General features: G+C 34.7%; 4 protein-coding genes, 2 long non-coding RNA genes and 1 pseudogene across 7 annotated transcripts; 5 read left to right on the top strand and 2 right to left on the bottom strand.

Moving 5' to 3' along the window:
* Window positions 1–836: 836 nt before the first annotated feature.
* LOC103496103 (multiple organellar RNA editing factor 8, chloroplastic/mitochondrial-like) lies at window positions 837–2,414 on the bottom strand. Its single transcript, XM_008457834.3, has 4 exons — window positions 1,887–2,414; window positions 1,378–1,475; window positions 1,228–1,293; window positions 837–1,130 (listed from the first exon to the last, which is right to left on the bottom strand). The coding sequence occupies exons 1-4, from the start codon at window positions 2,249–2,251 to the stop codon at window positions 1,018–1,020; spliced, it is 642 nt and encodes a 213-aa protein (XP_008456056.1). The 5' UTR covers window positions 2,252–2,414; the 3' UTR covers window positions 837–1,017.
* Window positions 2,415–3,069: 655 nt separating this feature from the next.
* Window positions 3,070–4,089, top strand: LOC127150087 (serine hydroxymethyltransferase 6-like; annotated as a pseudogene).
* A 1,671-nt stretch (window positions 4,090–5,760) lies between these two features.
* LOC103496102 (transmembrane 9 superfamily member 1) lies at window positions 5,761–11,466 on the top strand. Of its 2 annotated transcripts, XM_008457832.2 has the most exons (12): window positions 5,761–6,000; window positions 7,274–7,466; window positions 7,558–7,662; window positions 8,221–8,238; window positions 8,335–8,432; window positions 8,534–8,686; window positions 8,846–8,980; window positions 9,100–9,266; window positions 9,475–9,569; window positions 9,762–10,135; window positions 10,612–10,885; window positions 11,088–11,466. In XM_008457832.2, exons 1-12 carry the CDS (start codon window positions 5,782–5,784, stop codon window positions 11,153–11,155), a joined length of 1,899 nt encoding a protein of 632 aa, XP_008456054.1. In that variant the 5' UTR covers window positions 5,761–5,781; the 3' UTR covers window positions 11,156–11,466. The 2 variants fall into 2 exon arrangements, with proteins under 2 accessions (XP_008456054.1, XP_050942877.1); XM_051086920.1 differs by having other exon boundaries at window positions 10,612–11,466.
* A 296-nt stretch (window positions 11,467–11,762) lies between these two features.
* On the top strand, window positions 11,763–12,512 carry LOC103496101 (ferredoxin-like). The gene has a single exon (XM_008457831.3). It carries the CDS (start codon window positions 11,966–11,968, stop codon window positions 12,410–12,412), a length of 447 nt encoding a protein of 148 aa, XP_008456053.1. The 5' UTR covers window positions 11,763–11,965; the 3' UTR covers window positions 12,413–12,512.
* Window positions 12,513–12,645: 133 nt separating this feature from the next.
* Window positions 12,646–13,768, bottom strand: LOC127150086 (uncharacterized). Its single transcript, XR_007822084.1, has 2 exons — window positions 13,111–13,768; window positions 12,646–13,015 (listed from the first exon to the last, which is right to left on the bottom strand). It is a non-coding gene; the product is annotated as an uncharacterized LOC127150086 (long non-coding RNA).
* A 2,139-nt stretch (window positions 13,769–15,907) lies between these two features.
* LOC103496100 (ferredoxin-like) lies at window positions 15,908–16,748 on the top strand. Its single transcript, XM_008457830.3, has one exon. It carries the CDS (start codon window positions 16,110–16,112, stop codon window positions 16,548–16,550), a length of 441 nt encoding a protein of 146 aa, XP_008456052.1. The 5' UTR covers window positions 15,908–16,109; the 3' UTR covers window positions 16,551–16,748.
* Window positions 16,749–17,577: 829 nt separating this feature from the next.
* LOC103496099 (uncharacterized) lies at window positions 17,578–20,092 on the top strand. Its single transcript, XR_539062.3, has 2 exons — window positions 17,578–18,476; window positions 19,891–20,092. It is a non-coding gene; the product is annotated as an uncharacterized LOC103496099 (long non-coding RNA).
* Window positions 20,093–26,757: the final 6,665 nt, after the last annotated feature.

The following is a 26,757-nucleotide window of genomic DNA, read 5'->3' as shown; positions in this document are numbered from 1 at the left end:
TGATCCAGCCGCACCTTCCAGTACGGCTACCTTGTTACGACTTCACTCCAGTCACTAGCCCTGCCTTCGGCAACATCTTTTATGTCTATCTATGTTGATTATCTCTATAGTGCCAATCTAAGTACGTAGTTTTTTTTTAATTCTTTTCTATTATTTTAATAGAATTTATTATTATTAGAATATCTTCTCTTATTCTATTTTGTTAACTTTATCTAGTTAAATATAGTTATTCAACTCAAATTGTTATTTCCATTGGTTTTTTATTCATTTATAATTCTTTTGTTTTGTCCATTATAGGCGTTTTTCATTATTCACATTAATATTGACAACAGTGTATCAAACAAATATAATCCGATTGTGTATAAATGAAGCTAGTTATCTCCCTTTCATGACCTTTGCTTTTTAAAACTATCCATTTTAAATTGATATCTACTAGATACAAGGAAGAACAACAAAGAACATAGTTTAAACTTTACACAAACTTTGGGATATCTTCTCATTTCTCGCTCCACACTTGGGAACTCTCCAACACAAAAGAAATAATTGTCGAGTCCCATGTGAGGACTTCCACCCATCTATTCGCCTATTCATCTATTCAACACTTCAAACTTAATGCTTAATTCCACACCCACCTACACACCACCTAAGCACAAACACTCCTAATATGGCCAACTATTGTTGTTGGATACGTTCCTGACATGTCTCTAACACGATAGCTGACATGTCGATTTTTTTTTTATAGATAATAATAATATTATTATTATTGTTCTGGAAAAATAATAATAAATTGAATAGATAGATAGTTAAGGGCAAAAAGAAAAATTAAATAACTTAAATGATAAAATAGAAATTTCATTCCATAATTAAAAGAGCTATAGTAAAACCAAAAAGAAAAAGAAAAAGAAAATAAAATTAGCTACTGAGAATATGCGATATTTAAAAGTCTGCCATCTGTTTAGTCTAACATCTGTTTAGTCTAACTCCTACTGTCCAAAGTCTAATTTGTGAAAGTCCAACTCATCCGAATCGCCGCTTACATGTTATGCATGGCTGTCTATTATTTCGTTCATAGTAGGACCGATGGTACTTAGGGTCATATGGAACAGCTTGTCCGTTTATAAAGGGCTCCCCTGTCAAACACCAAATAAACCATGAATACACATTAAGACAAACTTACAACTAATTGGTTGAGGATGTGATAAATAAATATAACTAAAAATCAATTACCTCCATAATTTTTGTTTTCAATATCAGTGTAGCTATCAGGTATGACCCAAAGAACCTTAGGCAGCTCTGAGAAGGAAACGTTACAACTTCAAACAATCAACAATACAAGAGACACAAAAATAGACACAAAGATGGTATGTATATATACACCTTTGATTTTGTGAGAAAGTTCTTCAGAAACAAGGCACCCAAATGAAAAGAAGAATTTAGTTGAAACAGAGTACATCTTCATCCTAGCTTCTTCCTCACTGTATGAAGTAGAAAATCAAAGGCACAAATGACTACCAATGCCATTTATCACACAAGGACCAAGTTATTACCAATCGTGACCCGGAATTCCATTCATAATTCTCAAATTCAGAACATAGATATGTGTATAGATAAACAGAATTCGTTTCAAGACAAAAAGTTAAGGGTTTTGAAATAAGTAATATTATAGTTAAAAATTATCTCAAACATTGGAAAAAACTAAAACTTGAAAATCACTAAACCCTTTGTTTCCTTTCTTTTTTCTTTAGCAACCACTAAAAACGAACCAATTCATTGCCAATCTGTTCTAAATGTCAAATGATAATCACTACAACACCAAAAGAGAAACATTAAAAAGAGAAAATAAATACAATAAAATAATAATAATAAAAAAGCCACAGAGATTTCACCTCCCAACAACCATGGCAAGGGTTTTGATATAGATGTTGATCATCTCATCCCTCGTGAGTTCAGCCCCTCGCAAATCCATGACAACGAGCCAGTGTTTGAAATCACAGCCATCATCCGAAAATGTGGGTGGGCCATTAGGTTTCGGATCGTCAGACGTAGAGAAGTACCTCACGCTCGTGGCAGAAGAGAGAAACCCGAAATCAGCGGCGATTATAGCAGCGAGGGGACGGAGGCGGCGCAGAAGGGAGAAAGATGAGCGAGAAGAGGCTGATACGGCGGCTCCGGTGGCAGCAAGGAAGGAACGTGAGAATGTAGAACCCAAAATTAGGGTTTTAGGGAGAGAGCGTGAGAAGAGGGTCGCCATGGGATTATTAAGGATGAAGAGAAGAAACAAAGATGATGGTTTTGGGATGGCTAATGTAATTCGCTCTTTAAACAAAGATATAGTTTGGAGGCCAGCGGGATAGAATTCACGAAGAAAGGAGAAACCTTTTCTTTGCACCCAGAACGATATATAAAAATATACATTATTTATTCCTTTTTTCTCTCTTTCCTAAATTATTCATCCAATTCTTCTTTTATTAATAATTATTTTTTCAACGATACAATTAATTTCCTTTTTCTTCCTCAATAACATTTTTTTTTTCCAAAATGCAACTAATTTTTACTTAAATAATTAAATTTTAAGAAATATAATTATTTTTTTCTTTTCCATAATAACTTTTTTCTTTTTCATAACAACTTTATTTATATATATATATATATATATATATATATATAATATTATTAAATCTAAAAAGAACCATCTCCTCAATTTAGTTAAATAAACATCCAAATTTATTTATTTAAATTCCAATTTCCACCTATATATATATATGAATTTTTAAATGGTCTTGAAAACTAATTTTTTTTTTCTATAAAAGAACACTTCGTGGCACACATCTGACCGTTCACGTAAGCCACACTTAAATCTAATTTAAGATTGCTTTTCCCCGCTGTCTCCATCTCAATTTTCTCTCTCTTTTTCGATTTCTTTTAAATCTGTTGCAGATATATATATTATTATTATTACTATTGTCATTTAGGTCGTGTATGATGTACCGAAATGCATATATAACATTGGCAACCTTGAAAGAGCACAATGTTGTAATCTACAATACAAGTGTACAATATCATACACGACCTAAGTATGGACTATTCGGTATTGAGCCAATTAAATAAAACTTACTTGCATTTCGTAAAGTCCACGTGAACTGTTTATAAACATTAATCACTTTAAAATATTTTAAATTGAATTTAAATTATATATACAAGTATGAAACTTTAACACAAATTGTCACACTTTTACAAATCTAATTATAGTTAAATTGTTTAGCTCAAAACACCGATTCTAAAAATTAATCTCAACAAACATTCCCTTCAAGTCATTGTAAAAAAAATAATAAATAAAAAAGTAAAATAAAAAGCAATCAAAATCACTCTTAAAAAGCTTAGAACAAACATTAAAATGTTTATAAGAAAATCATTCTGTGTGCTTGAAGCGGCGAAGAGATGGTGAATCTTCGTCTTAATTGGGTTCTACGAAGAGAGTTTCGTGTGAGTTTGGTATGGAGACACGAAGGAGATTTGTACGCTCGTGGGGTAATCAGACCCTTCGATCTGTGGATCCTAGGTTGTATGGGATTATAAAGAAAGAGAAACAATTCCAAATCAATGGCATTGAATTGTTTGCTTCTGAAAATTATGTGCGTCGAGCTGTAATGGAAGCACTTGGAAGCCACTTGACTAATAAGTACTCAAAAGGTATTCCTGGTGCGAGGTACTACGGTGGAAATCAATATATAGGTGAGATTGAAATCCTTTGTCATGAGCGCGCATTTTGGCAGCATTTGATCTTAATCCTCACACGTGGGGAGTTAACGTTCAACCTTATTCATGCACATCTGCAAATTTTTCCGTCTAAACTGGTTATATAGATTATGATAAGCTTGAGGAGAGGGCGCTTGCCTTTTGCCCTAAACTACTTATCTGTGGAGGGAGCGCGTATCCTCGTGAATTGGATTATGCAAGGTTTAGGCAGAATGCAGATAAGTTTGGAGCAGTTCTGATGTGTGATATGGCTCAAATTAGTGGCCTTGTTGCTGCTAAGGTGTGAATTTTTCGTCATCTTTAGCGATGTACTATCCCTTTAATGTCTGTGTAAAAAAAAAAATTGGTTCGGGTCCACAAAGTTCTTGGTTTTCTTATCATATGTTCTAGTTACTATGACGTTCTCATTCTCTTGGGTTGCAATTTAGCTGGTTGTTAATATATTCATAATAATTGAATTGTTCTACCTGACACTTAGAAAAGGCTTCAAATGTGGTTGTGTGGAAATTTATTGTAGTTTTTAGCATTTAGGTTATGAATGGCTATGAAACTTAGTGATAGGAAAATGTAACTTATCGAGAGATTATGGTAGAGACTGATTTTAGGACTTAACCCTAGTTTACAAGTGCGTTGGGCCAAGATGTCAACCCATGGATATTTTTTTTTTGGACCAAAACGATTTGGTATTTATTCTTTCATGGTGGATATGTATTTATCAGAAAAACTGAAAGCTTGACCAACATCTATTATTTTTCTCAGCAGTAGGATGTTATTTTTTCTCTTCCTTTTCTACTTGGTTCTAATATACAGTTTTGTTCAACTGTGTGCTTATGTAGTTCTCAGTATTATTTGTTTACATGTGTAATTGTTTCTTCACTTACATTGTTTGGTCCAGTTCATCACTACTTCATACATGTGATCTTGTAATTTTGAATGAAGAATTGTCTCCATTCTGTTTATACTTTGATTGTGGTTTAAAATTTTGTTACAGGAATGTGCGAGTCTTTTTGAGTACTGTGATGTTGTGACTTCAACTACTCATAAGAGCCTTCGAAGTCCAAGGCGAGGTATAATTTTTTTATAAGAAGGGTTGTGAGCCAAGGGGAAGTGAAATTGTTCTGTATCAGGTCAAGGAAGATGACTTTGAGGAGAGGATAAACTTTGCTGTTTTTACATCCTTACAAGGTGGACCGCACAATAACCATATTGCAGCTCTTGCTGTGGCCCTAAAACAAGTGGCTACTCTAGAGTTTATTTTGAATCGGCAAATTTCATCTCTCTGTTAATTCCTTCAATTTTCAAAATACGTTTTCCACTTCATTAAATCTATACTTCATATTTTATGTTGCAAAGAATGAGAATGTCATTGAATATGAATAAGACAGAGAAACCCTATCAAACAAATATGAAAATCTGATGCACATGAACACACTAACAAAAGTCGATGACCAATTTCATAGACGACTGAAAATCAGACAAAAACTCATAGCAGGCTTCATAGAACACAATTACAAAACTAGTAATCGATCATTACAATATGAAAAGAAAGAGAAATAGGCAAAACCTTAACAGGAGAATGAAAACCCCACACAGAGCAAGTGAGAGAAACCTTGGTGGCGACTGAAAATTCGAAAAAGAAAAAGTCAAATTTCTGGAGCATTAATCGAATTGGGAATAGTTAGTTTCAGCCCAACATTTCCAGATGCGGAGCTCCTCCTATTTTACTCACTATTTTATTTATTTATTTATTATTATTATTATTATTTTTTATAGAAGTCTTACCCACTTATAAATGATTTTAGGAGTTATTTTTTTCCTTAACGAAATAGTGTAGTTAGGAAAACTATCAGATCCATAACTGTTATTATTATTATTATTAATAATATTAAAGGGGAAGAAAAAAAAAGAGTTAAATATAAGTATTTTTGGATGACCCGATTCCGAAAATCCAGGCCCAATTTAAATGTAAAACTGTCGGAGTAATTGGGCCGAGGTGGCCCACTTCGTACTTGATGGTCGAGCAAAATGCAGAGAATCGGAGTTTTTAAACGCATCGCCTTGAATGAACGAAGAAATCCAGGTAGAGGTAAAAGGAGGCCATCTCGACCGCCCAATTCAGTTCGACCTTCGCCGGTGATCACCATGTCCTCCACCCTACGATCCACCTCCGTTACCTTCTTCTTCTTCTCTTCCCTCCTCATTTCCTCACTCTCTATAGTCCTCGCTTCCGAGTCTGATCACAAGGTACACATTTCCTTCTTCTTGATCTCTCCATTTTCTTCCCCCCTCCAACTTGCAGGAAAGTCAAAATGGTGATGTTAATTAGTTTACGCGCCATTGTTTTGGCTCTTCACTGACTCTTTTAGCCATTAAATTGTCAGATCTTGCTATCTTCTTTTGTATTGACCCAGATCTGTGGAATCCCGCGGTCTTTTAGATCTGGGATTTTGGTTTAGTGGTTGTAGAAATTGGTATTTCTAGGTCTTGGATGCTTGGGGATGGGATGGGGGAGGGGGATTTTGGATACCTTGTCTGATTATTTATATTTTTAAGCTCACGAACTTCATGAATTTCGTTGGATGTTCGTTTTAGTGGAGTGTGGATGATGCTAAGAGTTACGAGATCTCAATCTCGTCTGGGGTTGTACGTATGCTATCTTTTTTATGTCGACAGTCTTTCATGTCCGAAATAGGCCTCTGAAGTGAAACGAAATTGGGACGTACGAGAGATCTTGGGTTTATCACTATATTTTATGCTCGTCGTGTGCCTGGATGCTCTTTGATAATTGTCTTAATTAGATGGGATAATCAAATTCATACTTCAACTTCTTGCACTGGGCTATCTTCGAAGTGTTATATGACCAGAAAAAATGTCTCGGTATGAATTAATAGTCTCTAGCTGATTGCCGATCATCGCTGCATTGACATTAAATTTGGATGGGAGGCTACCAATCTGACTTATTGATGCGTGTCCTATGCGCTTTGATTCTGACTGATAGGAGAACTATCATTGTGTTTCTTGCACATTGTTGTATCCGTACTTCGTTGGCAATACTTTTCTATATAGAGTATCAACCCATTATTGTAATAAGAGTCTAATGGATCCAAATTTAGGGTTTCTTTAAAGCGTAATAAGAGTCTAATGGTATCTGGCTATCTGCCTCCAGAAAGATTAATAGCTCTATCAGCTTTGGATATCTTTTATGCTATTAATCATTTTGTGTAATTTCTCCTATCACTTTATTCTGCTGTTGCTGCGCGTGGTAATTGTAATTTTGGATCAAACCAAAATATTGCCTTTATATATACTTCAATAATCAGTTGCAGTTATTTCAGAGTTCAGATCTGAAATAGCCTTCATAGTCGTTTCTTATCTAGGTCAAATTTTCAACCATGGCGTGATTGTTGTCACACTGTCATTGTATCTGATATGTTTTCTTCCGTGCTTTTAAGATAATATTATTTTTGCGTTAAGCTATTCCTTCCATTTCTCAACCCTTTTTCTATTTTCCTTGTAGTATCAACAAGATGAGTTAGTAACTCTATGGGTGAATAAAGTTGGTCCGTACAACAATCCACAAGAAACTTACAATTATTACAGCCTTCCATTTTGTCATCCATCTGGTCATTCTGCTCACAAGTGGGGTGGTCTTGGCGAGGTCCTTGGAGGAAACGAGCTTATTGACAGCCAAATTGAGATTAAGTTCCAAAGTACGCAACTTCTTTTCATGTTGGAAGGTTGAATTTAGGCCTTGTGGTGATCATGGACAAACTGTTGCTACTTGACTTTTCTTTTTTGCAGAAAATGTGGAGAGGACCACTATTTGTCAACTGGAGCTTGATGAATCAAAGGTCAAGCAGTTTAAGGATGCAATTGAGAATGGCTACTGGTTTGAGTTCTTCATGGGTATGTTCTACACAGGTTTCTTGTATTCAAAACTTAGAATTGGGGGCTCAAATAGAGTGATCCAAATCCGAAGAAATACTTATAACTAGAACAGAAATTTGAAATTCGGTGAACAGACTGTCACTAGAAGATTAAAGGTCTAGCATTTGAAGACTGGTACTCCGACCATGCATGAAGACACTAGAACTGTTTGAATTTCCATATTTTTCCCTTACTTAAGTTTCATGTTTCTCTTAAGCTAATTTATATGCTTAAACTTTTCTTGTATGACCGGTAAGCCCCAAGGGAAGGGAATTGCATTTTCAGCTTCAAATCTATTATTAAATATTCGATACATGTTCTTATTTTGTAGTTTCTCTCTGACTGTCGTACATAACAATTCTTGATTGAAGTGTAAAACATAAATTTTGACTTTCATTTTCTCGACGTATGGATTCTCTTTTAAAATTTATTTATGTCTATTGGTTATACAAAAAATTGTGGAAAGACCTACTCATATCTCATCCATACTTTCTTCTGATGTTTTATTTCATGATGCTGATGGGGAATAATCTTCAGATGATTTGCCTCTGTGGGGTAAGTGATTTATCTTATTACATTATAGTTTGATATCTTGAATAATGAACAATTTGGTGGTCCAAAGTGATGCTTATTGCCCCCTTTTCATTTTAGGCTTTGTTGGTGAGTTGCATCCTGACAAGAATAGCAATAACGTTAAGCATGTTCTTTACACACATAAGAACATCATCATCAAATATAATAAAGACCAGGTTTGTTTTCCACCTCCTGATTTGCAGAGTTCTTAAATTTTTTTGGGGGGTTTGGCATTCAATATAGATATTATTTAACAACTAAATTGTGATTTTTATAGATTATTCACGTGAATCTCACTCAAGAAAACTTAAAACCATTGGAAGTTGGGAAGACATTGGACTTGACATATGCTGTGAAGTGGATTTCGACTAATGTCACTTTCGCTCGACGGTTTGATATTTATTTGGACTACCCATTCTTTGAGCATCAGGTAATGGATGATCCTCCCTCTCACTTATTGTGGTATTTTCATATCTTTGCCCTATATCTAGAGATGCTTCCTTCCATCTAACTTCTTGTGGTATTTTGTTACATGCCTGTGTTCACATACCACATCGACATAATTTTCTGGCATTTGGAAACTTTGCAGATTCATTGGTTCTCCATTTTCAATTCATTCATGATGGTCATTTTCCTCACTGGTTTGGTCTCTATGATATTGATGAGGACTCTTAGAAATGACTATGCTAAATATGCACGTGAAGATGATGATCTAGAAACCCTGGTCATACTTTCTTCCCTATCATATTATATGCTAGTTTAAGCTTCAATGTCTTCAACCGTCATTTTTCTCTATCTTGTGACTTTTTGTTTTCTTTTTGTCCCTTTCATCTTCCTTTTCAGGAGCGAGATGTTAGTGAAGAGTCTGGCTGGAAACTTGTGCATGGGGATGTTTTCCGGCCTCCTCGTAACTTAGTAATTCTTTCAGCTGTTGTTGGTACAGGTGCTCAGCTTGCATTGCTTGTTCTGCTTGTCATCCTATTGGCAATTGTTGGAATGTTGTATGTTGGGTAAGTCGGGAAATCTAACCTTTGTATGGAAGTGTGTCTGACATTTTAAATTAAGGTGTATAAGGAAACAAATTTAAGTAAATTTTTTTGTAATGTTTTAAAAATTGTGTCTATAAGCTTTCATCACAAGCTCCTTATGACCGCTCCATCTAATTACAAACAAAGGGGAGGATTGCAAGTGACACTTTTGTTGCTTTTCTATATACAGGAGAGGAGCAATTGTCACAACTTTCATTGTATGCTATGCTCTTACGTCATCCATTTCTGGTTATGTTAGTGCTGGGATGTACTCACGCAATGGGGGTAAGTATTTCTACTAGTTTAGTGACTCCACTTATTTGTTAACTTTAGGCTTTAGCGCAATATTGGTTTGTAAAGCTACCCAACATATTTCTTTGAGGTTATAATACCAGTATACTTCAAAGATTTCTTTCAGCGGCTTCAGCACTTGGGTGCTTAATTCTTTGGCCCTTTATAATGTTGTTATCGTGACAGGTAAAAACTGGATAAAATCAATGATCTTCACAGCATCTCTATTTCCATTTTTGTGCTTTGGAATTGGATTCATCTTGAACACTATTGCTATATTCTATGGGTCTCTAGCAGCCATTCCTTTTGGTACGATGGTTGTGGTCTTTGTCATTTGGGCTTTCATTTCTTTTCCTTTGGCTCTTCTTGGTACGGTAATTGGACGTAACTGGAGTGGTGCTCCTAACAATCCATGTCGTGTGAAGACCATTCCTCGTCCTATCCCTGAGAAGAAATGGTACCTCACACCATCTGTTGTCTCCATGATGGGAGGATTGCTGCCTTTTGGCAGTATTTTCATAGAGATGTATTTTGTCTTTACATCCTTCTGGAACTACAAGGTAGTATTTTCTTGTTTCTTGTTGGAACTTGAAGATAATATGGAGTTTAGTAGTTAATTAACTGGCAGTGTAGTAGTTCAAAGCTTCAGTACACCGCATGCTAAGCACCATAACATTTAAATAATTATTGGTTACTTTTATGTCATGTCTGGATTAATTAGAGAAAAAAACGTTTTTCCAAAAGGTCATTTTTATTTGAACTCTTTTGATAAAAACTGTTTAAAATAATTGTCAATCTCTTGTAAACTATTTTGAGAGGTTGACACTTCATCCTTTTCCAAAATGACTTATTTTCACACTAAAGACTTAAAAGGTTAACAAAACACACCCTAAAGCACTTTATGGATGAGATGCTTGCTTCTTCAAGTTTTAAAATCAATTTAAGGAATTCCAACAAGACGGTCTAGGACGTGTTGGCAGTGTTGGCATAGCAACATACTAGCTTGGCTTATAACTTGTTGTCCCCCTATCCACAGGTGTACTACGTATATGGATTCATGCTGCTGGTTTTTTTAATTCTCATCATAGTTACTGTCTGCGTGACCATTGTGGGAACATATTTCTTGCTTAATGCCGAGAACTATCACTGGCAGTGGACTTCATTTTTCTCTGCTGCTTCAACTGCTGTCTATGTCTACTTCTACTCAATATACTACTATTATGTGAAGACCAAGATGTCAGGCTTTTTCCAAACCAGCTTCTATTTTGGATACACTTTGATGTTCTGCCTTGGGTTGGGAATTCTTTGCGGTGAGTTTTACGATGCTTTCTCGTGCACCTTAAAAGTGGCAACTTCAACACTTGAACATGAAGAAGGCATTGTCTCTCTGATTTCTATCTGTGATCAAATGTCTTGATGGTCATCTGAGAGCCAAATTTCTTGCTCTGTTTTGATTTCTGTATATTTCTGTTCATGTTCCTTTTCTTATGACATAAAATTTGAATTGTGCAGGAGCTGTTGGTTACCTGGGTTCCAATTTGTTTGTACGGAGGATCTACAGGAACATCAAATGTGATTAGGGGTATTTTTGGAAGCAGAAGACCTACGCTACCTTGAAGCATTTTCATAGTGGAGGCAATAACTTCGAGAAGCCCTTGACACATGGGAGGCCTAGCAGCGCAGTAATACCTGTAGAAATTAAAAGATTTTGAGATGGGGACATGTTCTTAGCTCTGAGATATTTTCTTTTTGGTAATTGATGCGTTTTGCCCAAGCTGTAATTGAATATCTTGATTTAGAGTTTGAGAGATTGCTTTTCGTAATGTAGAAAAGTTGACCAAATTGTTAGACCCGTGTCATTTTTATAATATATATTTTTTTTTTGTCTTCACACATAAAGAAATGACTGAGGTTTATTTCTATATTATGGTTCTATTTGAAATGACAGTCGATGGATTGACACTCAAGAATTACTGAAGGAGTAAGAGTGGCTTTAGGATGTGATTTTGAGTTCGGCAGTTTGGGATGTCGTTGGGTGGAGGAAGAAACTTAGGATGTAAGAATCCCAAATTACTGAAAACTTTGTGACTTGAATGAAAAAGCAAAAAGCAAAAAGAATGTTTATTGTATAGTTTCTAGAGAGAAGCTTAAAATGATGTAGAAGATTAGATTAAGGCCATATGATTCTGTTGGAAAGTAGAGGAGCGTGTGGAAGCCATGGCCTCTCATTCCCATGGTCCCATGATTGTTGATGAAATGACAGTATTAGGTTGTAGCCTTTCATTTCATTTCTTATCTACAGGCGTGGGCTCCTCTTCTACTACAAGCTGAGTAAGGCATACGAACAAGGTCCAGAAGGCAGTGGCCAATCATATTGGTAGAGCAGCAAAATGGCCAGTTCACCAGCGCTTTCCAGTGCGACGTTGAACACCTCCTTCCTCCGTAAGCAGCCAGCAACAAGGCTAGGGTCGGTGTTGAACTTTGGCCAAGATTTGTTTGGGCTGAAGGGCGGCAGCAGCCGAGGTGGGCGAGTGATTGCAATGGCAGAGTACAATGTGAAGCTGATCACACCAGCAGGAGAGACGGAGTTCAAGTGCCAGGATGACGATTACATTCTGGATCGAGCCGAGGAAATGGGATTTGATCTTCCATATTCATGTAGGGCAGGGTCTTGCTCTTCCTGTGCAGGGAAAGTAGTATCAGGGAAGGTGGATCAGTCAGATGGGAGCTACCTTGACGAGGATCAGATGAATGAAGGTTGGGTTTTAACTTGTGTTGCTTACCCGCAGTCAGATGTTGTCATTGAGACACACAAGGAGGAATATCTATTTAGTTAGTTAGTTAAGTCTGCTTCAAGATCTAGTTATTCATCTCCATGAAATAATTCTGGTTTACCTTCAGGTCCTTAATCAGATGTCTCATGGAGTTTTCATCTTCTCTTAGTTTTACACTACCATTCTAAAACCAATTTTAGGTCAGGGTTTAAATTGATACATTTGTGAAAATTTTAGAGTTTTAATTGGTACAAGTATTTAGTTTGGGGTTTAAATTAACATGACCCAAAGTCCAAGTTTCAAACCCCCAAAATTTAGGGATACAAATTGATAATTGCTCTAATTTTAAATAACATCGTTGTGCAACAGACTATCAACAACTAAGGTTCTTATTTCAAGCAGAAAGAATCCTCCACTATCGTAATTAGAGCATAAAACACACCACTAACACAATTAAAGACTCAACAAGCTTTTTCAATAAATTCCAGAGGGAGCATCCTTAGTTTAGTCCATAGAGGGAGCATCCTTAGTTTACATCAGATTCGTAGACAGCTCGTTGAGAGCACGAATGATGTATAACAAGTTTGATTATACTCACAAAAGATGGCTGTTGACAATATAACCTCTCCTTCCAATACCTCGATGGGCTACTTGTAGTCAAAATGCCTGCGCCATGCAAATAGAAGATCTTTGAGAGTCACAAACTGCCCACCCCACCCCACCCCTCCAACCACCTATCCTAACTCCCACGCCTCACTGACCTTATTTCCAGAAAGCTGAAGATTTATCATTCATCTTGAAGATGCAATGAAGATTGAACTTCTCATCATCGCTATCCAAGGAATGAAGTTAATTTTTGTAGCTCCACAAAACAATAATCACCTTCGAAAGGACCTCATTTCTCAGTTTGCCTACGGTCCTCGCCTAAAGGTCCATCGACATCGACTACCAATCCTCTTTTTGCAAGAGATAAGTGAACCAAATAAGTTAAGGAAAGTATTGTTCCCACACCTTTTGAGCAAACTTACACAAACCACATATTGTGGATTGCGGTCTCCTTGTATTTCCTGCAAAATAATAAGCCAAAAAGAGTTCATAGAAACTTTTGAAGTTGTGTTATGAAGTAACTACGTGTTGGATTGGTCTTTTGTAAATTGACTAAAATTCAAAAGAAACATAGATGGTCTAAAGGAAAGAAAGATTGAAGTTTCGATTAATTTCATGTTTGAGAGCTTAATTACATTGTCAAGTCCATTTCGTTAATTAACTTAGGTTAAGCTAGGCATTAAATTGCAAATGATTTAACTTTAGCTTTACTAATGAAATTAAGTGACATATGCTCTTTATTGGTTCATGATATTTCATAAAGTTTTCAAGTTTTTCCCATTTAAATTTCGTGGTTTTCAAGTCTCTCTTCAAATCTAGGTAAATACAAATTTAATGTAATATATAACAAACCTAAACCATAGGTTGAGATTTGTCATTTTTCTTGTGTTGGTGTGCCTTTTAAGCATTATTTTGATCCCATGTTTTGGTTTCCATGGTTTGAAAAGTTTTTTATGAAATACGTTCTAAAATGTTTAATTATAATAACTTTTGTTATGTTTTTTAAATAGTTTTTACCACATGAGTTAAAAAAAAAAATGAAGTTTTTAAAAACATTTTTTTAAGTTAATTCAAATATGCGCTTAATATGTTTTATGAACATTTTTGTCCATCCATCCAATTTTAATTAATTATCTTAGGAAAGTTGATGTGACCATGCTTTTCTTTTTTTAAAAAATATTATTATTATTTTTATTAATGTATACATATATTTGTTTGTTTCTTTATAGTAGATGATGTTTTCAAATATAGAAAATGAGCTAATGTTTCTTTTAAATATAGTAAAATTTTACTTTCTATCCATGAAAAATTGTGATAGATTCCAAATAGTCAACTATTACTTTAGTGATCGATAGAAAGTAATTCTTCATTCTTATTGCATTCTTTGTTATGGTTCCTTGGGTGCAATTTTATCCAACAAGTTCCAAATCTTCAAAGAAAAGATTTTTTTTTTTAATTTATAACTATTTTTAGGGCCAGTGTCAATTTATAAATCTAAATTTTAAGTTATATCAATTCAAACTTTGAACTTTAATTATCTGGATAATGAGTACATTCTCGATGCAGAGGATAATGAAAGGATCAACTTTCCATACTCTATCATGTAAAGCATGGACATGTTCTTGTGTACGAAAATTAAAATCAATATAAGATAATTTAGTAAATAAAGACGACTTAAATTATCATTTAAATATATCAATAGTTTCACTCTCACTTTACAATTGCAGAATTCAAAATAATAATAATAAAAAAGAAATTCAAAGAGACAACATGAGTCTAAATCTAACTTATTATCGATATACATTTCCATCAACATATGTTAAAGACTAAAAATTCAATGATTCGAATTTTTGCTCGTCCTATCCTACTAAAGAAACCTCATGTGTCAATTCATTCAAATCTGAAAAGATTCATCCATTTCAATTCCTCTCTATCCATTACTAACCAAAGCAAAAATTCAATGAGAGCAGATTGAAGTTTCCACCCTTGTCTTAAGAAGAATGTCTACACAATGTCCTAATTTTTAATGTAGTGCGTTTTTATTAGTTACAAACAATTTAGTGGGATCCACTTATCATATAAATGAAAAAAAAGAAAATACTCATACAAATTCATCGTTATGACACAAGTAGCCACCCATAGACAATATTCTCTTTATGAATTAGTTATTGTTTGATCATTTAGTTTCCGAAACTTATATTTTGAGCAATTGAGATTTGACTTTAGGTTTGATTTAATTCCTTTAAGTTTTGAAAGTGATATTTAATTCTTTCGAGTTTTAAGATGAACTTCTAAATAGTTTCTAGATAAGTCTACAACTAGCTAATATAACAAAATGGCGACGTGATAGTTAGATATGTTATTTAGACTTTTTTAAGTTCCTATTGTAGGAATTTGAATCACAAGCTCCAAAGTCACATTAGCACATCCTTAATGTTAGCTGAACTACTTTTGCAAAAATGAAAACTCGATTATGAAAAAAAGTTCAAATCTTGTGTAATGTCCTAAGTTTAGGTGGGGCCATGAATGAATTAGGATCATGACTTTTGATTGAAATAGATCTAAGAACATGAAAGTATAATTAAGAAAAACTTAAAAGAATCAAATTTTACTACATATACCAACAATGTGCATTTTCCTCTTGAATGACTCAATCATAGAAACTAAAAAGCATGCGGTGTTAGTTTGTGGTGCCAATAACTTTTACTCTTAGAAGCAATTTAAGACGAACAAGGATGGCATTGTTAAATCATAGGGATAAAGAGGAATGTTGAGACCATTAGAGATCGAATCTAGATTCCAAACCCTACTAAATACTTGAGCTTGGGCATTACATCTAGAGACCAGAAGTGTATTTTGTTTATTTATTATTATTTTATTTGAAAAAAAAAGGAACAAAATGGTTTATGAAGCCATTAGTACTTTAAGCGGCTGTTGTTCATATTTTGAAACCAAATCTTTGGAAGGATAAGAATCCACAACCATTACCATTCATTGCCAAGATAAGGCCTTAACTCACAACCACACGCTCTCTATTTCACTCTGCACGTTATAGCCACACGACCCAAATATCCTCTTTAAAAAACCCTCTTCACTCTCTCAATTCCATTTCATCTCATCTCATCTCCAATCCAACACAAAAACAAGAAGAAAAATGGGCAGCACCACTGCATTCACCTCCCCATTTCCGGCCACCTCCTTCCTCCGTCGGAATCCTACCGGTGGAGTGAGCCTCAAGCCATTTCCCAACATGGGTGAGTCTCTGTTCGGGCTGAAACACCGCGGCGGACGAGTGACGGCGATGGCATACAATGTGAAGCTCATAACCCCAGAAGGAGAGAAATCGATTACATGTCCTGATGATGCTTACATTTTAGATGCGGCTGAGGAAAATGGGATTGATCTTCCTTACTCTTGCAGAGCAGGGGCTTGTTCTTCATGCATTGGGAAAGTGGTATCAGGGAAATTGGATCAATCTGATCAGAGTTTTCTTGATGATGATCAAGTAGCTGAAGGTTGGGTTTTAACTTGTGTTGCTAGGGCTGAGTCTGATGTTGTAATTGAGACTCACAAGGAGGATGTCTTTGCTGGTTAAAACAGAGGAACAAGAAGGGATTAAACTTTTTTTTTTTTCTTTTATCTTTTCAATCTTTGTTGATGAGAGTAAGCATAATGGACATTGTTTTCTTAGCTTCATGATGATGATGATGGGATCTCTCTTTTTAAGTGTTTGTTGAAAATTGTATCGTTCATCACTGGTTTAAGTTTATTTACATAACTTGGGTTTTGTTTATCTGTTGTTGGGTTCTTTACTTTCATTTCTTTTGGCTTCTAAAACGTAAATCATACTGTCTTTTAGCTTAATGTATCTTTGGCTTGGAAATCATATTGTTCTTTGTTTTATTTTTATGTTGTTGGGTTGTTATTATTATAACTCTTTGATATCCGAGTTGTGAATACTGAATAGTACTATAGATTAATCTATCTTTATTTATAGGGCTCTCATCTCATCGGTTAACATTTTACTTTTTATTTTTGAATTTTGAAAATTAAGCTTATAAGATAATTCTTCTTTCAATAGTTTTTTTTTCTTGTTATCTATGTTTGTTCGATATTCTTAAAAATCTATTTTGCTCCTTGAATTTGATTAAGAATATAACTCTTTTATAGGTAAAACGTGAAACTGAAAAAAAAAACAAGTATGATTTTAAAAATTTTAAGAACAAAAAATTAAATAATTGTAGAATGGAATTGAATGGTATGTTAATTTTCATGTCATTTAGGTTCATTTGTTAACTATGACTAATAAGTGCTTACACACTAATCATAGAAGCAATTTTGAGGTGTACTTTTAATAGCATAAAAATGAATACAATTAACCTCTTTTAGTTGCTGAGTTTCAACGAAAAGTTTATTTGGTCTTTGAATATTTCTAAAAACGTAATTTTAGTTCTCAAATCCTAAGTGTAAGTTTAAATTGCCGATGAGTAATTTATTAATATTATTTTAACCTGCCATACTAAATAAGATATAATGATAAAAAAAATTATATTTCCTCTCTCTACCTTTTCTTTCCTCTTCATATTATTTTTAGCTTAAAAATGTGGTGTACAATGAAAATTACTTGTACCTTTTCATCCTAAACTAAGAAAAATTACTTCTTTTTAATAAAACTTTAGAGACCAATACCAACTCAAACTACAAAAGTAATTTTCTTATTCACTAATTTAATATAACTGGTCTTTCAACAAGTGCATAGCATGCAAACTTTTTAGCTTGTTAAATGAATGTAGAAAATTTGAGGTCAACCAAAAAATCACATGATAACAAAATTCAACGGATTTAATTTCAAAAAGTACAAAAGATCATTTGAAACAAAAGGTATAAAAGAACATAAAAAAGTATTCCAAAATGAAAGTGAAAAATGAGAGAGAATTAAAAGTGATTTTGTGGTTGTTTGGGCCCAAACTAAGGTGGATTGCAGTGGGTTATAATAATCCACTCCTTGTTTGGAGTCCATATTATGGAAACAATAGTTTTAGGATTTACATAGTATTTCCTCTGTTCCATGTCTAAACCGTCCTATACTTCTCGTGTTCTTCCTCTACTCCCACTTCTCTTTTCGTCTTCCTCCCAAAAACGCTTGGGTATGGGTTTGTAGTCGTTGTCATCTCTGAAGGTAATTCGTTCCGACGTAACACATGTATTCGTTTTCCTCTCCTTTTCGTTTTGTCTTCTATTTGCATTTCTTCTCTTAATGGGTTTCTCCTTCTCTCCGAATCTGTCCTTAGTTTCATTGAAGGCTTCATTTTCACGTGTTGTCTTAGAAACATTTTTCTCTCCTCTCTTCGGTTTCGTTGAACGGCTGGGCTCCCATCTTGCCTCTGAAACTGCTCCTTATATGTTCGAAGAGTCTTCTAGGTGAACATACAAGTATTTCGTCATTGTCGCTCGTACTTTCCCTTGACTGAGAATGGGCAGATGCTACATCTGGAGTGGGCATTGGAGATTTTCGAGCAAGGTAGAGATGAAAATTCTCGTTTTGAATCCAAATTTCAAACACTGATGATGAGGTCCATTTCAAAATTTCTTTTGATTGTTTCTATGTATATGTTATTTGTTTTACATTTTCCCGATTTCTTGTTCTTTTTTGTGTTGATCTTTTACTGCACGTAGGCCCTTCTACTTTTGTTTTACATTTTTCCTGATTTCTTCTTTTTTGTGTTGATCTGTTACTGCACGTTGGCCCCTCTATTTCTGTTTTACCTTTTTTCCCCGATTTCTTCTTCTTCTTTGAGTTTATCTGTTATTGCACATTGGCCCTTCTGTTTCTGCTGTTCTGAAATCCTAATTTCGTAATTTCTCATCCATTGCTGATGCTTCTATCTCTTCATACATGTGCATACCCATTGTGTAGTTACTGTGGTAGGTCTCATGGTTTAGGGTTTTAACTATCTTTTTTGCTTTTGAGATATGTCATTTTCCTTCAGATTTGTGTTGTCTACTGACTTAGTCATTTCCAGGGATTCTTTAGATTTTTTGGTTTAGAGGTCTTCAATGCATCATTTATTTATCTCGTCCCCCCCCCCCACACACACACACACACACAGATATATATATATATATATATATATATATGTTGTGTTCTTCTGTTAACCTGTGTGCATCTTTCCTCGTTGCTCATCCTAGAACTTCCATAACTTCTTTGTTGTATGAGTGTCATTTTCTATTGAAATGCATGTTTGGAAATTTGTTGTTCTTCCTTTCCATGCCTAAAATGTCATTGATTTCTTTGAAATTCATGTTTGAAGGACATTTTTTCCATTACTTGTTCTTCCTTTCCATGCATATAATGTCATTGGATTTCTTTGCCATCAATGTTTGAAGGACATTTTTTCCATTACTTGTTCTTCCTTTCCATGCCTATAATGTCATTGATTTCTTTGCAATCCATCTTGAAAATTATTTTTTCCATTACTTGTTTCCTTTCCATGCCTGTAATGTCATTGATTTCTTTGTAACCCATGTTTGAAGGGCACTTTTTCCATTACTTGTTCTTCATTCCCATGCTTATAAGGTCATTGATTTCTTTATAATCCATGCTTGAAGGTCATTTTTTCCATTACCTATTCTTCCTGTCCATGCCTATAATGTCACTCATTTCTTAGTATTGCATATTTGAAGACACTTTTTCCACTACATCAAATTCAAGTTCAAATTCTTGAACGAATTTCATTCCTCGGAGGCACCAAAATATTTTTCTTTCTTTATTTGCTTGCTCTCTTTTTGTCCCTCACTCTTAATGATTTTCTTCTTTTTTCTATCGTACGATTACATTCTAGATAGGAAATGATATGTAATTGAAACTTTTATTTCCCTCTTCTTCCAACAATAATATATGTTTCTAATAGTACTTTTGTTCTTCATCTTTCTAGGATGCCCAAGTTCATAATTGAAATTTCAGAGGTACTAGGGGTTCCTTTGTTTTCAAGTAAGTTCTTTTTTTGTTGGTCTTATTTTGATGGTTAGTATGTTGTAATACTAAAGGAAACATTTGTCACAAACAATGGTCATGTAAAACATTGTATGCGGACTGCCTTTTCTTTAATCTAATATATTCCTTCCATTTTCATCTTTTATGCACGTTCCATTTTTATGTCTAATTTTGTAGTACAAATCCAAACTACGTATATCTAGCTTTGGAAAAAGGTACGAATTAGACACTTGGTTAGAAGAAGAAAGATACGTCCAAAGATTTTATTCAAAACATGAAAGACATTTTCTAACTTACGACGTATTAAAAATTTACGATAGACATTCACATCAATTTTGTACTCAGAAAATTTCAAAAATGAAAACGATTGGTAGAAAGAAAGTAGTGAAAAAAAAAGGCTATGCACTCTAACATAAGGCAGTTTCATGTTTTTCGGTATATTTCAAATTGGTTATTAAAATTGTTTATGGATTAACAAATTATTCACATATATGATTGTTAGACAAAAATAATTACAAAATGATTTATAGTCAATGTAACAAACCTTAATTTAGTAAAAAAATTTGATACGACACTGCACATTAACATAAACCATTTTTTTTTGTTTTTCGGTCTATTTGAGAATGGTAAAAAATTTTGTTTATGGTTTAATAAATTATTCACATAATTCCCTTGTTAGGAAAAAATAAGTACAAATGAATTTTACAATATGTAATGCACCGTAAAATTTGTCTTTAGTCAAAAAATTGATAGTACACTTTCAAGTAAACTTGTAATCAAATTTCATTAATTTAACAAATTTAGGGTAATGAGTTTTTTCAAACTAAAATTATATAACGATTTATCATGAGAGATTGGGTACGAGAGTGAGACATAGAAGACTAACAACTGTTTTCCTTTTAATAACTTGTTTTGTTCACACAATACGATTGGAGGAGAAGTAGAAATATTTTTTGCGCACACATGCACAAAAGTACACCATCTTTCTTTCTGAACACAATAAGAGGCATACTTCAGCATTTGTTATTTTCAAAATAAACTAACGAACCACGTACTTGAGCAAGTTGTTAGTTTGCACCTTGCAATGGATTCAAAAGACATTGCCAGAATACTAACCGCGTTCATAGTCTCCCAATGTCAGTTACTAATGATATTGGAGCTATTAATGAATGACCAGAAGAGGCTACCGCAAACACCTTACGACACTAGGCATAGAATTAGGCACCTAGCGTACTTTCGCATGATCCATGAGTCCAACCTAATCTGTCGTCAAAGTACTAGAATGGACAAAAGATGTTTTTGCATTCTATGCCACCTACTTAGGATCACCGTTGGATTAGCGTTGGTGGAAATCGTCGATGTCGGGGAGATGGTTGCCATGTTCCTGCACGTACTGGCGCGCGACATGAAGAGTCAAGATCCAAAGGGAGTTCATGCGCTCGAGTGAGACAATTTTGTGGTATTTCAACCTAGTTTTGTTGGTTGTGCTATGCCTCCATGACGAGTTACTGAAAAAACCACAACTAGTAACAAACGCAAGCACAGATCCCTAATAGAGATGGTTTGAGGTTGGCTTTTTATATATAGTCGGTACTTCAACATCTCCCAATTGCGATCTACTGATTCGCCATTTTTTGTACACTGCAGAATTGTCTTGCTGCATTAGACAACATATACATAAAGATGAACGTGATGACAACTGATCGCCGAGATATAGAACGTGGAAGGGAAAAGTTGCCACAAACGTCCTAGGAGTATGTGATACGAAAGGAGATTTTGTATTCGTCTTAGCTGACTAGGAAGGATTTGTGGTCGACTCGCGCATCCTTCAAAATGTTATTTCAAGATCGAACGACCTGAAGGTTCCAAAGGATAACTGCCTACACATACTTCCTTTCAACAATATTTTGAACTTCCTCAATTACGGAATTTAACACGTTCGATATCCTAACACGGTATTACTACCTATGCGATGTGGGGTACCCCAACACTGAGGGTTTTCTGGCTCCTTACAAAGGACAAAGATACCACCTGCAGGAGTGATGTGGAGCGGGAAATGCACCTACAATAGCGAAAGAGTTCTTCAATGTGAAACATTCTTTTGCACGGAATGTTATTGAAAGAGCTTTTTGTCTGTTGAAGGATCGATGGATAATCCTTTGAGGAAAGTCCTACTAGCTGGTCCAAGTTCAATGTCGCACGATACTGACATGTTGTCTACTGCATATTCTCATCAATAGATAGATGACGAACGTCGATATACTGAAGGATATCGATGAGGGTGACTCGACCTACACAACAACTGCAGATGTCAACATTCAATACATTGAGACCTCGAACAAAGGGAGTTAGTGGAGGGATGAGCTAGCCGAAGAAATGTTTAGTCAATGGGAGTTGTGCAATTGGTAGTATCCCTAGTGTAGCAGTAGTATCGTTTTGCGTTTATTTGTTAAATATGGCCATTTTACTACATTTTCTTCGTGAATTTTAATTTTTTTTTGGAATGTATTTGTTTACATACGAAATATATGAAACACTAAAAAATCACTTGAAGCACAATGTATTATGTTGGATGTGTTTATGGGTTCTGTAACTCATTTGATTAACATGTTTACGTTTATTTTCTAGTATGGCTAGTTCATCACGGGCACCTAAGCATTTTTGAATGAAAGAGGAGAAGTCCACCCTAGTAGAGTGCTTTGTGGAACTGACCTCCGCTGATGGCTAGAACATGGACAATGGGACCTTTAGACCTGAGTATCGACACAACTACAGAGAATGATGGCAGATAGAGGTGTAAGAATAACCCGAACAACCCGATAACCTGGACTACCCAACCCATATTATATGGATTGGGTTGGGTTAGTTTAAAATGTGGGTTGGGTTGGGTTGAAAATTTTGATTTTTTTTGGCTGAATTAATAATATATATATATATATATATATATATTTATATTTATATTATAGATATTTTATTATTTATTTAATATTTATAGATAATGTTTAAAATGTTGAACTTTTATGGATATTTGAAACTTTAAATTTATAGATGTTTGAAACTTTGGATATGAGTGTTTACCGACGTCGTACAACAATTTTAAACCGCACAAACATCAAGAATAACCCATATTTTAAGGGTTGGGAATATAATATGGGTTATTCGAGTTGTCAACCCAACCAACCAGAAAATATGGGTTGGGTTGAAAATGTCCCTCAACCCAACCCAACCCAACCCGTTTACACACTAGTGACGGAGAAGCTGTCAAGATGTAACATCCCGGGGATCTCGACTATTGATTATCAAATAAAGATCCTGAAGAAGACGTTCCAGACCATATCAAAAATGCAGGGCCCATCATGCAGTGGATTTGGTTAAAACGATGAAGTGAAGTCCATTATTTTAGTTTTGTTTTATATTACATTGCGATGAAGTGAAGGAATTATAGGCAATTTTATGTCAACCGTTATTCGTTTATAATATAAAACAAAATTGACAATTTATTTAAACCTTTCCACATAGCCATCCTCCCACCAAGGGGCTTCCTAAACAAACTATTTTTCTATTACGACGACATGTGCTACGTGTTTGGAAAAGATCGTGGTATGGGAGCACGCTCGGATACATTCGTCAATGTGAAACTGAATGTCCCTAGAGGGTACAAGGGATTTCTCGCTGACGATGGAAACGATATGTGATGGAAAGGCAATAAGAGACATGCAGCAGCGGAAATAAAGGATCATGCTTCACTCTATATTCATCTAAACAATTTAGAAGGCAATGGACATGCTATACGATGAACCTAAGGGAAGTGCCTAAAGGTAAATTAAGAATTTACCTTTTATTGTTCTGTACTTCTTCTTCAAATCCTTTTCCTTCTCTGCCTGAAAATCACGTACAAGGACAACCACCAAGTTGATCTACTATGCTTAGGACCAAAAACTGAGTTGTGGGACTCGGTTTTGTGAAGTAAAACTTTTTAAGAGAGAAGAGGTTGTGAATCGTTTGGGAGGTTTTTTCAATCGAACATCATTTCATCTCATTTTGTAATGAGAAATGTTTTTATATGAAATCTTCATGCAAATCACATGCAAATTATTTCATATTTGTTCAACACCTCATTGTTCCATTAATTCTTAATGGAATTAGTGGCTTCAAATTCACAATAATAAGCCACATCTCCCATTAACCGTTTATTAATAGAATAATTAGTCAAAGGGGTATTTTGGTCATTTGACCAATTAAGTCAAAGTCAAAATTTGACTTTTCATAGGTCAACTTTTTTACTTTTTACTATTTTTCCCGTTTTGACTAATTCTAACCTCTCGAGTATGAATCCGAATTCATTTCTCTAAAATTCAAATCGTATTTGAATATAAATCCGGTCAAATTTCAAAGTTAAAATCAATATGTTGACTTTTACAACTTTGACCGTTTCAAAACTTTTCAAGCTTTTAAATATGAATCTATGTTCATATTTATTTAAATCATATTTAAACACAAAGCTTAAAGTTTATATCTACCGACTTATATCTTATATATTTGTCAGTTTCTCTCTCTTTTCTTAATTCAAACAATTCGAATTACTTCAACATACTTGTTTTTAGTTGAATCCATATGAGCTAGTAAGGGAACCTAATGGATTTATAGATCATGGGCTCCAACTATTCGAGATTAACTGACTAAACTCTTTAGACCAAGCTTATCAACATTCGTTAACTAAAGAGTCATTCCACTAAAGACTCTTAGTTGCAGTCCCCTCACTATAGATATATTTCTGTCCACCTGATATAACCATGATGAGTAAGTTGATCCTTTACAAGTTGTTCGTAATCTTGGCTGGGTCAAAATACCGTTCTACCCCCGAGATTACATCTTGTTCCTTAAGATCCACTAATCCACTATTGAACAATTGGTTTAAGGTCCAACCTATAAACCTGAATCCTTCTCGGGCCAATGAGAAGGTGGGGCCCCTTGTTCAAGACTTGGATTCAGTCCTTAAGGGAACAACCTATCTACTATCCTATAAGTGGGTAGGAGTAAATTTCGTCTTGCACCCTATGACCCTAGCTATCCACTCGGTTTTATCCCTGAAATGGAAGGCTTATTGGACCAGTGATGATGGCCTTCACCTATGCAGATCTAAGGATACTACCGAATGAACAGAAGTTCATAGTTAGCTCAGGATTAAGATCAAGTTACCTAGGTCATCATAATTGAAATAGTTAGTTTATAGTTTACGGTGTTATATCTAAAAGTGACTATTTCGTGGTTCCAGTCTTATGCAAATCATTTATATAGGCGCCCCCACTCCCATGTCTCTACATGAACGATTCAAGATTACATCGTTTGTACTAGCGACGGAGTAGGTCGCATCCATAGTGTTTATCCAGAATAAGGCGTCCAACCTTATTTATATACTATAGACTATTTGGACTATTAACTTGAACTTAATCCATGTTTATGTCTATACATATAGTTTAAGTGTTTTTTACAAACTTAGTAAAATAGCCTCGGGATCTTAATTTATTGGTTTTAAGATTATAGCATTCAATAATAAAATTTATTGAATCAAATAACAAAGTACAAGTTTTAGGACACAAATTTCAACAATATGGAGATCCCTATGATGTACAGTTTGGGACTAGACATGTCGCTTGATGACATCATGGGCACACAACCTGGTTGCTTAAGTGAGGGCAGGATTTATTCGAGTAGATCTAAGAGGAAGCGGGGAGGCTAGACGGTTGAAACTGTGGAAATCATTCGTAATGCAATGGAATAAATGACCAGTTGAAGGCCATTATAGAATGGCCTAATTTACAACGTCAAGATGAGCGCACCTTCCATGCAGAACTCGTGAGACAATTGCAGGAAATCTCTAAATTGAGTACCCACGATAGGGTGCGCTTATGCGGATTATAATTTGCAATGTTGACGACATGAAAGCATTCTTGGAGGTACCTGATGAGCTTAAATTGGACCACTACACGGTTATTCCCGAAGATAACGCTTGAGTGATTGTCCTTTTCCTTCGTTTTTCCCGTCTGTCTACTACTTCATCTGCTTGAATGTATTTGTCGTAATTTTGATGTCTATTGTAACAAACTATTGTATGAATGATAGCTGTATTAATTAAGTTATGTTTGGGAAAATGAAAATTTGAAATGTCGTTTGCATTGCTTTACTACCACAGTTAGGAATAGTACCGATGCATGCTTCAATTAGGATGGATCTCAATGACCTAAGTTGTTGGTGTAAGCACTCTGTCGGGATAGGTCGAAATTTAATGGAGTAAGTCTCTTATGTAAGCAATTTTAATGATAGTGGTTTGTGTTTACATGTTTACGAGTTACATGAGTACGCTAAAAAAAAGTGGTGACACGTACGGATATTTAATAACAAATTTATGGAATGAACGTCGTAATTAAGAAAATTAAGGAAAATGATTTTAAGAAAAATATTGCATCTAATGACAAATATATATGCATGGAAAAACATATTAGTGCAAACATAAGAGTGTAGCTTAAATTATTGATATTATCGTTCAATTTAGGAAGCTTATTCGATGTATAATATATACCCTTAAAAAAATATGAAACATCGATGGATGCTAAATTTATTGAACGAATAACATAAGTAAGATTATTTAATAAAATAAATTTATGAAATTTGTGTATTGGATCTACAATATATATTTTAGAAAAAAAAAAGTTCAAAACTCAAGTTGTAATAGTCTCCACCTCAAATACAATTTATAATAACACAAATTATGATAGTCTGCGCCCCAAACGTAGACTATCATAACACA

Source organism: Cucumis melo, chromosome 6, assembly GCF_025177605.1.
Source record: "Cucumis melo cultivar AY chromosome 6, USDA_Cmelo_AY_1.0, whole genome shotgun sequence".
Classification (NCBI taxonomy): Eukaryota; Viridiplantae; Streptophyta; class Magnoliopsida; order Cucurbitales; family Cucurbitaceae; genus Cucumis; species Cucumis melo.
Note: the sequence above shows the minus strand (reverse complement) of the source record. Positions and strands in the feature narration are given on the sequence as shown.